General features: G+C 44.6%; 1 protein-coding gene across 2 annotated transcripts in view; it reads left to right on the top strand.

The window, feature by feature from the left end:
* ACAD9 (acyl-CoA dehydrogenase family member 9) overlaps positions 1-13,663 on the top strand; it is a 47,436-nt gene that overhangs the window by 16,937 nt on the left and 16,836 nt on the right. For both annotated transcript variants that reach the window (XM_025922101.2, XM_086697306.1), the window contains 3 exons: positions 7,345-7,446; positions 11,453-11,559; positions 12,508-12,608. In XM_025922101.2, coding sequence (XP_025777886.2) covers positions 7,345-7,446; positions 11,453-11,559; positions 12,508-12,608 — 310 coding nt within the window. The remainder of the gene's footprint in view (positions 1-7,344; positions 7,447-11,452; positions 11,560-12,507; positions 12,609-13,663) is intronic.

The raw sequence follows: 13,663 nt of genomic DNA, 5'->3' as shown, positions 1-13,663 counted from the left end.
TCCGTTGTGGTCAGAGAACATTGTATAATTTGAGTTCTCTTAGATTTATTGAAAAATTTTTATGGCCATAATATGGTCTACTTTGTGGGTGTTCTTCCATGTGCACTTGAAACAATATTCTTCCATCGTTTGGTTGAGTGCTCTATAAATGTCAATTAGGACAGATTGGCTGGTAGTGTTGTTCTAACGTATCCTTACAAATTTTTTTAGCGACTTTTTCCATCAGTTAATGAGAGAGGGATGTTGACCTTTCCAGCATGGTTGTATGTTTTTTTCCTTTTTATTTCTATCAGGTTTTTTTCATGTATTTTGAGGCTTCGGTATCAGGTGCATGAAAATTCAGGATTATTTGTCTGCATGTTGAGTTGCTGAGTCCTTATGAAATGAAATGATCTTTTTATCCATGATGATAGCATTTGTTCAGAAATCTACTTTGCCTGGTGTTGCTACTCCAGCTGTCCTTTTTTTTTTTTTTTTTTGCTTATTTTGAGAGAGGGAGAGCAAGCATGCGTAGGGGAGAAGCAAAATGAGAACCCCAAGCAGGCTCTGCACTGCAGCACAGAGCCCGATGCAGGGCTCGATCTCACGAACCGTGAGATCATGACCTGAGCTGAAATCGAGTCAGACACCCAGCCCGACTGAGCCACCCAGGTGCCCCACCAGCTGTCTTTTGATTGGTGTTAGTATAGTATGTTTTTTTCATCCTCTTGGCCAATTTGTGTTTTATACTCCAAGTGGGTTTCTCTTCTACTTAATAAGCATAGAAGGGATTGTAAAAATACAAAATTATCATGAAGCACACCCTATAGTAAAATTGTTGTAGCCAAGTTCCACTAATGGATGCTAGTGTTACCGGGTTAAAGTTTGAGGAGAAGCAGTTTGTTTATATAATCTCAAAGTAGTTTCCCTATGATATTTACTAATTCCAAAGGGGAAAATAGTAACTTTATATAGAGAATCTTGGCATACACCACCTTGCACAAGTATTCAAGGTTAGTATCACCAGTAGTGAGACTTAGTGACATCATGTACCCCCTGATATGATATACCAAATCATGAGAAGACTTCATAACCCCTGTGATACTCTTGCCCAAAACATATAACCTCAGGCTAGTCGTGTCAAAACATCAGGCAAACCCAAATTGAAGGACATTCTACAAAGTAACCGGTGTTTCAAAAGTATCAGGGCTACAAAAGACCAGGAAACACTGAAGAACTCTCACAGACTGTAGGATACTAAGGAAACATCACTAAATACAATGTAGAATCCTGGATTGGATCCAGGAACAGAAAAAGGACATTAATGGATAAGAAGTGAAATTAATTCTGGAAGTGAGTTAGTAATATTGGATGAATGCCAGTTTCCTAATTTTGAGAATTTTTTCTGGTTCTTACAAGGTTCTCTTAAAAGCGGGATGTAGAGTACATAGGAACTCTATACTATTTTTGTAACTTTTCTTTAAATCTGAAATTATTAAAAAAAAAGATTTTTTTAATGTTTATTTATTTTTTTTTTAAATTTTTTTTCAACGTTTTTTATTTATTTTTGGGACAGAGAGAGACAGAGCATGAACGGGGGAGGGGCAGAGAGAGAGGGAGACACAGAATCGGAAACAGGCTCCAGGCTCCGAGCCATCAGCCCAGAGCCCGACGCGGGGCTCGAACTCACGGACCGCGAGATCGTGACCTGGCTGAAGTCGGACGCTTAACCGACTGCGCCACCCAGGCGCCCCGATGTTTATTTATTTTTGAGACAGAGAATGAACGGGAGAGGGTAGGAGAGAGAGGGAGACACAGAATCCAAAGCAGGCTCCAGGGTCCAAGCTGTCAGCACAGAGCCCAACATGGGGCTCGAACCCACGGACTGTGACACCATGACCTGAGCTGAAGTCAGACACTCAACCGACTGAGCCACCAGGCGCCCCTGTCTGCCTGCTATTTCTAATCTTCATTTCCTCCAGTGTAACTGGATTTCTTTCTGGTACCATCCCTTTCCATGGGAAGACTTTTTTTGTGTAGCTTTGCAGGATGAATGTTTTCAAGTTTTATGTGTGTGAAGTTTATTTCATCAGAAAAGATTTCTTTGTTGACGGTATTGTTCTTCCAGCCCCTTGAAGGCTTTGCTCCACTGTCTTCTGACTTAATGTTTCCAGCGAGGTGTCTGCCGCCATCTTATCATTCTTACATAACGTCTCTTTATTCTTTGGCTGCTTTTGATTGGGTCTAGGAAAATCGGATTATAATATGTGTTGGTGTAGTTTTCTTCCCATTTCTTTTGCTTGAGATTCTTTGAACTTTGGTTCTTTGGTCTGTGTGTTCATAGTATTGACCAACTTTGATTAGCTTTTGGCCATTATTTCTTTAAAATTTTTTTAGCACCACATCTCCTGCCCTCTCCTCCCCCACCCTCCTTTGGGGACTCCAAGTGTGTGTGTGTGTGTGTGTGTGTGTGTGTGTGTGTGTGTGTGTGTTCTCTAGAAGTTCAACTTGTATGTTTCTATTTCTTCCATGTCTCCTTAACATGCTTGTATTTTTTCTAACTTTCTCAAGCATTTGGAATATAGTTATAATGGCTCTTTTAATGTCTTTGTCTACTATCTGTGTTGTTTATGAGTCGTGTTCAGTTGATTGTTGTTTCTTTTCACTATCAGACTGTCAGTCATATTTCCCTGCTTCTGCATGTGCCTGGTAGTTTCCTACTGGGTAGCAGTCACTGTGGGTTCCACATCATTGGTGCCAGGTGCGTGCATGCATGCGTGTGTGTGTGTGTCTGTAATGTTAAGCTTTGTTCTAGGGTACGGTAAATTACTTTGGAACAGTTTGATCCTTTGAAGGGTTGCTCTCTCCCCCACTACCCAAAGAGTAAGTTAAAGTGTTTTCATTGTGTTCATGTGTTATCTGAAACCATTCTTTTATGTGGAAATGAGAGCACAGTAGGAAATGTGGGCATTTTATGTACCAGTTAACAAGGAATGAGATACAAAATACTCATATTTACATACCAAAATTATTGCAAATAAAAAGTTGTCCCTAGACACTATTGATAACGCCTCTTAAAATTATTTTGAATATAAGAGAGGGTCCTATATTGTCTACAACAGCAGAATTAAATTGGATTGTTTAATACTGCCTGAGGACCAGTTTATCCTTTTTTATAGTTAAATGATCATTTTATTTTATTATATTTTAATTGAAGTGTAATTAACGTATAATATTATATTAGTTTCAGGTAAACAATCTAGTGAGTGATGCAACGTTTATGTATATTACAAAGTGATCACCAGTATAAATCTAGCTCCCATCTGTCACCATACAAAGTTGTTACCTATTATTAACTGTATTCCTTATGCTGTACATTGTATCCCTGTGTCTTTTTTTTTTTTTTTCCCCGTAACTGGAAGTTTATATCTTTTAATTCCCTTCCCCTACTTCTGCCTAGCCCTCCATCCCTCCTCCCCTCTGGCAACCACCTTATTGTTCTCTGTGTCTGTGAGTCTGTTTCTGTTTTGGTTGTTTTGTTTTTTAGATTCCACATATAAATGAAAGCATTCGGTCTTTGTCTTACTCATTTCACTAAGTATGATACCCTCTCCATCTATCCATGTTGTCACAAATGACATGATTTCATTTTTTTTATAGCTGAGTAATATTGTATATGTACATACCACATCTTTTTATCCATTCATCTATTGATGGACACTTAGTTTGCTTCTATATTTTGGCCGTTGTTAATAACGTTGCAGTAAAGATAGAAGCAGTATGTACTTTTTCAAATTGGTGTTTTTGCTTCCTTGATACAAATACCCCGAAGTGGAATTACTGAATTGTATGGCAGTTCTATTTTAACATTTTTGAGGAACGTTCATACTGTTTTTCCACAGTGGCTGCACCATTTTGCATTCCCACTAATGGTGCACAAGGGTTACTTTTTCTCCACATCCTCACCGACACTTGTTATTTCTTGTCTTTTTGGTACTAACCATGCTGACATGCCTGAGGTGACATTTTATTGTGGTTTTGATTTGCTTTTCCCTGATGATTAATGATGTTCAGCATCTTTTCTTGTGTCTAATGGTCATGTGTATGCTGTCTTTGGAGGACTGTCTAGTCACATCCTCCGCCCATTTTTTAATTGGATTGTTTTTTGACATGGAGCTTTGAGTTCTTTATGTATTTTGGATATTGATCCCTTATCAGATCTCTTATTTGCAAATATTTTCTTCCATTCAGTAGGTTGCCTTTTATGTTCATGGTTTCCTTTGCTGTGCACAAGCTTTTTACTTTTTTTATATATTTCCTTTGAGAGAGCATGCACGTGCATGAGTTGGGGAGAGGCAGAGAGAGGGAGAGGGAATCCCAAGCCGGCTCCACTTAAACCTCATGAACCAACTTCTGCTAGCTTCACACTCAGCTGTGGGTTTGTCATCTGTGGCCTTTATTATGTTAAGTTCCTTCTATCCCTACTTTGTTGAGAGTTTTAATCAGAAATGGATGTTGAATTTTATTAAGTGCTTTTTTAAAAAAATTTTTTTTAATTTTTTAAAATTTATATCCAAATTAGCATATAGTGAAACAATGATTTCAGGAGTAGATTCCTTAATGCCCCTTACCCATTTAGCCCATCCCCCCTCCTACACCCCCTCCAGTAACCCTCTGTCTGTTCTCCATATTTATGAGTCTCTTATGCTTTGTCCTCGTCCCTGTTTTTATATTATTTTTGCTTCCCTTCCCTTATGTTCATCTGTTTTGCCTCTTAAAGTCCTCATATGAGTGAAGTCATATGATTTTTGTCTTTCTCTGACTAATTCACTTAGCATAGTACCCTCTAGTTCCATCCACGTAGTTGCAGATGGCAAGATTTCATTCTTTTGATTGCTGAGTAATACTCCATTGTGTATATATGTACCACATCTTCTTTGTCCATTCATCCGTCGATGGGCATTCGGGCTCTTTCCATACTTTGGCTACTGTTGATAGTGCTGCTATAAATTTTGGGGTGCATGTGCCCCTTCAAAACAGCACACCTGTATCCCATGGATAAATGCCTAGTAGTGCAATTGCTGGGTCGTAGAGTAGTTCTGTTTTCAGTTTTTTGAGGAACCTCCGTACTGTTTTCCGGAGTGGCTGCACCAGCTTGCATTCCCATGGTTTTTATCCTTTTTGTTAATGTGATGTAACACATTGATTTGCAGATATTGAACCATCTCTGCATCCCCGGATAAATCCCACTTGATCATAGTGAATGGTCCATTTATTATATTACTGAATTCAGTATTTGTTAGTGTTCTGTTGAGGATTTTGCATCAATATTCCCTCAGGGATATTGACCTCTAATTTTGGTGGTGTCTTTGGTTTTGGTCAAGTCCTGCTTTTAAGTGTCGTTTGGTGGGAGTAGAGCAGCCTGTAGAGTAGTGTTTCTCAACCTGTTTTTCATTATTGCCCCCTCTCCTCCAGTCCTTTATGGCCCCCTATTTACACCCTACTAATGAAACTTTAATGCCACAGTTGTAACAAATATCTGTTTGTGTGTTATTTGTATTTCTGGTCTTTATACATTAAAAAAATATTTTTGGCTGCTCCATGCCAGACCCAGTTTTTTTTATACCTTGGGGTGTGCTGTTGCCCTTGTTGAGAATTCGTGATCTAGGGCGAATTCTCTACTGGTGACATGTTGCTCTCATATGTGCTGTGCCCAGTGCCCTGTGCATTTAGTGTGTTGTGGAAGGAGATCATTCCAGTCCCTGGTACTCCATCTCCGTTGGAAGCAGAGCCCCACTCCCTCCCCCCCCGATCCTGGCGGTTTCTTATTACACATACTCTACCGTACAGCCCAAGCATTCCACTCCAAAATAGTGATGCAAGAGAAATGAAGACAGAGCTGTGCGAAATGAGCATATGAATGTTCGTGGAAGCTCTATTTCTAAGAACCAAAACCTGAGAGCCATCCATATGTCCATCGAGAGGTGAATGGATAAGCTGGTTTTAACCATACGGTAGAGTATTGAACAGTAAAAAGTATTATGATAAAGTACTGAAACATGCAGCAATATGGATGAATCTCAAAATCATACTGAGTCAAAGAAGCCAGCCCCCCAGAATACATTCTGTGTGATCCCATTTATATAAAACTCAAAAATGCAAACTAATCTACAGACAAAAAGGAGGTTGCCTGGGGTTGGAAATGGACTGAGGGATTGATCACAAAGGAGCATGAGGAGACTTGGTGGAAGACGAAATTTTTATTCTTTATTTATTTGGTGGGAGTAGTTTCATGGGCAGATGTCAGAACTCAACAAATGAAATATTGTAAATATGTAAGGTTTACTATATGCCACTTGTATATGTCAGTAAAGCTGTAAAAAAGGTAAATAAAAAAATGAGAGGTTTGGAGTTTTGGGGGGAATGTGTATTTCTCCTTTGTGACCTCTGTGCATAAAAATTCCCAAGTGCAGGTTATGATAGTTTTTCAAATTTATATTAGTAGTGAAATTTAATTTGCTAACAGTTTGAAAGAGCATTTGAACTTGCTTCAGGCAAAATTGTGTATGTATAAAGTGCACGATTATAGACTTAATGCCGCTGGTTGCTCCATTCTGCTCTAAGGGAAGTGAGTAGGTGTTAAACAGATTACGCCACCCTCAGAACCTGTGGGCTGTGGTGAAACAGTTGTGATTTCTGTAGACTAGGTGAATGTGGGTCCAGATAGTGCCCAGAATTTGGCTATCTCGCGTCACATTTTTGGACAGTTTTGGAAGTTGCATGCTTATTTTCTAATTTCCTAGAAGGTAATGGTAATAAAAATTTCAGGTAGAGTATGCCTTCAGAAAAGTTTATATTGTATAATTTGCTGGAGTTTTACGCAGGAAATACATCCATATGAATAGCACCCAGATACAGAACACTACCTGGTACTGGTCATTTTTCTTTTTTTTTTTTTTTTTTTAATTTTTTTCTTCTTAACGTTTATTTATTATTGAGAGACAGAGGGAGACAGAGCATGAACATGGGAGGGGCAGAGAGAGGAGGAGACACAGAATCTGAAGCAGGCTCCAGGCTCTGAGCTGTCAGCACAGAGCCCGACGCAGGGCTTGAACTCACAAACTGTAAGGTCATGACCTGAGCCGAAGTCGGACGCTTAACCGACTGAGCCACCCAGACACCCCTGGTCATTTTTCAAAATCAAGTGCTGGCTGGGCTGATTAATTAGGTGAGCTTGAGCACCTGCTGAGTAACTGACCAGACCACTCCGTTTTGAAGTTTCTGACCTGGGGAAATTGTTCTGTTTACTTTTATTCGTCTAAACATAGCTTCTGTTTTACTTAATCAAATATTTTCTCTTGGCAGTGGACTCTCAAAGAATTGACCGGGAGGAAAAAATCCCAGATGAAACGTTAGAGAAACTGAAGAGCCTGGGTCTTTTTGGGATGCAAGTCCCAGAAGAATATGGTAAGTAAAGGAAAGCACCACCCTGCTGGCTCTTAAGAAAGTGCTTCATATTTGCCCCAAAAAAGGGTTCTGTTTGGGAAAGGTGGCCTTTAAATGCAGTATGTCCAAGATCAAGCTCTGTAAGTGCTGTAATTAATAAAAACCCACATCGTGGATCAAATCTGGGGTAGCTGGCAGGTGAGTGTGTGGACTAAGGGACTTTGGGGCAGGAAGAGCTGCTGAGGCCTGTACTTTGTTCACTTGACATGGATCAGGTCCGCTCAGGGTGCCTATGCTCTCCAGGTCCTTGCGGGGCAGAGAAGGAGGTGTGTATCACCTCGGAGCCTCATTGGCTGATTTCAGTGTCTTCTGCACTGTGAGGCCCTTTGGTCTCTCTGCAAAGGAATTGCCCCAGAGCTGCGAGCCCTTTGTGGGAGGGACGACTGTGGGGTGAGAGCTCAGGTGTCAGGATCCGCCAGGGTGCTTCCCATCCTGGTGCAGAGGAATAAGGCACATGGCTATAGGACACACGTGCCTGGAGACAGGAGACTAGATGAGTGAGAACATTCAAGCACGGACTGTCCCTGTAATTCCTGGATCATTGTAGTGATATTTTTAGTCCCCAAATGAAAGACCCTGTCTTTCTCCCCAGGATCCTCGTGTAATTCTGCCTTCTGAGATTTGGTCAATGACTACTACTCTCCCTCTTTCTTCTGCCTAGTCTAGAGTTGGTGACCTAAATTCTGTAAGGGTTAAGGGGACAGGCAAGAAGTTGGGGGGGGCGGGTGAAGGGCACAAGGAATAGAGAAAGTGTCACATGAGCAAAATACAGTCACACACGGGTGTGTGCACACTCCGTCCCCTTCGACATAAAAGTGTGGCTCCAGGCTCCACAGCCTGTAACCTGCACCCATTACTCTGTGAGCCCTCTGCCTGAGCCTTCTCTGGCGTCGCTTCCCCCTTTGATCAGCTAAGAGCTGTTGATGGTGCTTTAAGGACCTGGGCCTGTTTCTTGTCTGTGAGCTGGTCATTTGGACATTTAATATTTTGGGCATTTTTCCAACCAGGTCATGAGTTAGGTTTTGCAGAGCAAGACACAGAAGTCAGGAGCTTTTCTCGGTATTTTGTCTCCCTACCTGGTTTATCTCCAGAAGTTACAGTTAGGCCTGTGTTGTTCCTCTCCCACCTCTGTAGCCAGGCACCCCTGGGGGGCCTCAGTGTCTACAGAATAAGTTCCCACTGGTACCCAGTCTGGAGCTGGTCCAGTCTGAGACCAAATGTGAACATTTAGGACCAACTAGGTGTAATGGAGTGCAATGCTGGATTGATTCTGAAGCGTGTGTGTGTGTGTGTATTTTAAGTTTACTTATTTTGGGGGAGCGCAGAGAAAGATGGGGAGAGAGCGAGAATTCAAAGCAGGCTTTGCCCTGTTAGTGCAGAGCCTGACACGGGGCTTGAACTCACAAACCCCGAGATCATGACTTGAACTGAAGCCAAGAGTCAGACACCCAACCCACTGAGCCACCCGGGCGCCCCGATTCTGAGGCATATTTTTTTTTAACGTTTGTTTATTTTGGGGAGTGAGAGCATGCATGCACGGTAGAGGAACAGAGAGAGAGGGAGACAGAGGATCTGAAGCAGGCTCTGCCCTGACAGCACAGAGCCCAGTACAGGGCTTGCACTCACAAACCGTGAGTTTACATGTGTGTTTATTGCAGCATATTAAGGGATTAAACAGTTGTCATTTGTCCTTTATGAAATAGCTCTCCTCACATCCCTACATGTGTAAAAACAGCCCCCTGCAGAGGCCACGAAGCCATCAGTGACGCTGCATCCCCTGTGGCAGGGCGTGGCAGCATGCACGGCTGCAGAGGACGCGACACGTCCTGGGTTTCCTTGCCAAAACCTGTAGCCTCTGTGTGCGCTGGGGGGAGACTGAGCTCTGCCCAGACTTGGGAGGCTTGCCCGTGTCCGAGCTCACAAGGGACACTGTCCCCCATGGTGTGTGGTCCTTGGTAAATACTAGAACAGAACGAAGGTGCAGGCAGAGCCAGAGAGCTAAAGTGGGTCTGTCATCAGCTATAAATACATACATACCTACCTACCAGCCTACCAACCTACCAACCAGTCGCTTGGAGAAAGCATAAGTGGGGAAGAAAGCCTCTAGACGTACGCAGGTTAGTAATAGTATATATTTCCCCTTCAGAAACATTTTTAAATTCCCTCTTGCTTGGTGAAAAGGACTTCATTTTTTCTGCAGACACTTTGTGTCCGTTTGGGATGTGACTTCACCTGTGCGTGTGTGTTCTGTGCCAGCACGTGTGGGCGGGGGTGTGTGTTGGCATGAGGTTGGACAACTCTGCACCCCTCGTTTTGGTTTACGTGCTGTTCTCTGGTGTGAAAATGTTCGTTCTTGCCTGTGACGAGTTTGGGCCTTTTTTTTCTCTTTTCTTTTTTCTTTCTCTTTTTTATCCTTTCTAGGGAATTTTAAGACAAGCACGACCTTATGGGTGGGCCCCAAATTTTTGAGGGAAACATTCCCAGTCTGGAGTATTCTGAAGACTGGCTGGAAACCACCATCCTGGAAAACGGGGGCCCTTTTGCCAACCGAGCCTGGATTTTCTCCCCCAGGCCCCTGTGTGCTGCCCAGTGTGTGACCGTTTCCTGTCTCAGCCCCTCCCCAGCCAGCCGTCTCCACTTACCCGTCATCTGTCTCCATGTGATTGCGTTCCCCCACAATTGTAGTGATACTTACATCAGGGGAAAAGCATCAGAATTTTTTTTTTTACATTATGTATTTATTTTTGAGAGAGGGCACAAGTGGGGAGGCTGGTTACAGAGAGAAGGGGACACAGAATCAGAATCCGAAGCAGCCTCCAGGCTGTCAGCTGTCAGCACAGAGCCCAACGCAGGACTCGAACTCACAAACTGTGAGATCATGACCTGAGCCAAACTTGGATGCTTAACTGACTGAGGCACTCTGGTGCCCCCCCCCCCCGCCCCCCACCAGCCCTTTTCTTTTAAACAAACAGTACTGACTCCCTCAGTATATGAAATGAGTAAGACCAAAACTTTTGTTTGCAACTGAGGCATGGATGGAGTAGGGGGCGTGGGGATGGGATACCGTGGAGCCCCGGCCTTCCCTGGGTACTGATCCCAGGGGACTGCACGTCAGGCGGGGCTGCCCTCCCCTTTATGTGCACCTTCCACATTTGGGCCGTGCAGGGGGCTCCAGGGCCAGGACCCCACCCGAACTCAGGGCCCAGCTATGCTGCGTGTTGGCCACATGACCCTGGGCCCCAGTTTGTCACTTTTAAGATGCACATAGGCCACCCAGCTTCCTCGAGGTTGAAGAGGAAATGCAAAATACATGAGTTCAATGGAGTTTTTTATTTTTTTAAATCTTTGTCTTCTTCCTAGAAAACTTCCATCCAGGGTGAATTACTACCCCCCCACCCCCCAGGGAATGTTTGGCAATGTCTAGAGATGTCTTTGGTTGTCAAAACTGGGAGAGGGGGAGCTATTGGCATCTCGTGGGTGGAGGCCAAGGTTGCTGCTAAACATCCTGTGATACTTTGAACAGTCCCCCACAGCAAAGAATGATCCATCCCAAAATGTCAGTAGTACTAAGGCAGAGAGGCCAGCCCTGGAGTCCACTGGATACCAGGAGTGGGATGCTAGACAGCTGTCTTGTTTATAAAGATCTAGGTCTGTGACAGAAGATATTCACAACATTTTAAATGGTTTAACGCGTGTGAAGGTACTCTTTTTGTATTAAATGTTATGTTTTTATGATAAAAATATATGCTTATATACCTAAAAAAATCTGAAAGGAGGTACACAAAAATGCTCTGGTAAGTTTATGGGTAATTTTTGTTTTCTTCCTACCTTTCTGTAAGTATGACTTCTTAAACTAGTGATCTGGTATTACTTTACAAGCAGATAAAACAGTCAGGGTCTTTGCCTTCAGTGGGAGGAATTTGGAGCTGGACCATAAATAAGTAAAGCTGGTCTGTTTTTTCTTCAGGTGGCCTGGGGCTCTCCAACACATTGTATGCGCGTATGGGAGAAATCGTCGGCCTGGATGGGTCGATCGCCGTGACCCTGGCAGCACACCAGGCTATTGGCCTCAAGGTCAAGTGTCTATGGCTTCTGTCTGATGCTCTCTGTTGGTCTGGAGTCACACGGTGGCATTGAGGCCGGAGCCTTGCTCGTTTTTACCAAGAAGTGAATTGGGCTTGCCGTGTCGGGTCTTGGAGGGGCCCCTGCAGCACCCCCCGGTACACCTCCTCTCTCCGGCCACACTGGCTGATGCTGGGTCCCCACACAGGCAGTGGTGCTTCGATCACACTGTCCCTCCCCTTGGAATCCTCCTGTCCCCATCACCTTTGACCCATCCTTTGAGGCCCACATCAGATACTCTGAGGAGCCTGTCTTCACCTCATGCTGGAAGCGAGCCTCCCCTGCTGAGCTCTTGAGTCACTAGGGGCCTGAGCATGTCCTCCCCTCCTTGCTGTCTGTGCACATGTCTTCTTCACCTCTGGGCTTGGAGCATTTTGGGCAGGTCCACGGTCACACTCAGTGACAGTCCCATTACTCAGGCTGTCTCTGCTCAATGGAGAAAGTGAAAGGAGCCAAGTGAACAGTGTACTTGGGCCCCCCACCCCCCACCTGTGCTCCGAGCGGTCATTGGTGGAAAGAGCGGACTTCTCCCCAGGGCACCGACTGAGAAGGGTTCGGACAGTTCTGACATTGACTGCACACCTTCTTTATGCACTCCCATGTATCATCCAACACCCCTCCCCGGTGGGTAGGATTATCCCCAGTGGCATGGAGTTGATGGCATGGAGGCTCAGAGAGGCGACATCCCTTGCCCAAGGCCACCCAGCCTGGTGGTGACAGTCCCTGAGTCTGGCTCCCATACTCATCAGCACCTGTTCATTTCTCAGCTGGGGCTGCTGGCTCTGAGCTCAGAGTGTTTCTTCTTGTGTGAAGTATTTTCTCTAGAAGGGACCACATTCTGCAAGCACACTTCACACTTTCTTTTCCCCACAGCTGATAGCCTGTGTGTGTTTGGTTTAGGGGATCATCCTGGCCGGCAGCAAGGAACAAAAAGCCAAATACCTGCCCAGGCTGGCATCTGGAGAGCACATCGCCGCCTTCTGTCTGACGGAGCCTTCCAGGTCTGCCCCCTGACAAGAGGTGCTGCACAGCAGCCCCTGGGGAACCTTCCAGGGCACCCTGGGATGAGGGCTCTGGATTTTGGCTCATAGCTCGTGGCTTTTCTTTCTTCCCTCCCTGAATCTTCCAGAGAGTCAGCTCAGCAACTTTTCTTGCCAGTTCTCTTATCTTTACCTTATTTCTCTGTCCTATGGATACTTAGGAGGGAGACAACATACCTGACAGCACCTATCAAGTAATTGTTTTGTGTCCACAGCACACCTTACACAGGATAAGCATTCAGGCTTCTAAGCAGCTTTGCAAGTGGTATCGTCCCCACTGAGCATGTTAGGAACCTTAGTTCAGTGGGGTTGTGTCATCAGCCCAAGATCACACGGCCGGCTTAGGACTCAGGGCTTCTGCTGACAAGTCCGTTACTTGGGCCGTGCTCCATCCGGAACAGGGGGTATCCTGCACTCCTCACAGGAGCTCACATGAGCCTGTTCTCTGCACACATTCCTGTGTTTAAACCTAAGCCCAGGAGGTTTTCACTGCCACTTTTTTTTTTTTTTTTTTTTAAAGCCTAGGCCTGTTGTTTCAGAGTCTTTGTTTTAGTTTTTAGAGGAGGGGGGCAGAGGGGCAGAGAGACAAGGAGAAAGAGAATCCCAGACAGGCTCTGTGCTGACAGCACAGATCGATACAGGGCTTGAACTCACAAACCATGAGATCATGACCTGAGCTGAAGCGGGACGCTTAACCGACTGAGCCACCCAGCTGAGTGCCCCCACACTGCCACTCTTTGATGTGATAAAGCCGGGGTGGCCAGCCGGCCCCTGTCTTTGTAAATAGGGTTTTACTGGAGCACGCCATTTGTTTACAGGTTGTCTGTGGCCACCTGCGTGCCACAGCAGCAGAGCTGAGCAGGTGGGACAGACATCCTGCGGGCTGCAAAGCCGAATAGGTTTACTTTCTGGCCCTTTATTTTTAAGTCGGCGGACTCCCATGTTAAAGTACTAAACCGTCCATTTGTACCCCCCCAGAGACATTGTTCATCCCAGCATCACTCGCTTCAGCCACG

The sequence above is a fragment of the Puma concolor genome, chromosome A2 (assembly GCF_028749965.1).
Source record: "Puma concolor isolate L17-30 chromosome A2, mPumCon1.1.hap2, whole genome shotgun sequence".
Lineage (NCBI taxonomy): Eukaryota > Metazoa > Chordata > Mammalia > Carnivora > Felidae > Puma > Puma concolor.
This window is presented reverse-complemented; position numbering and strand designations above follow the sequence as displayed.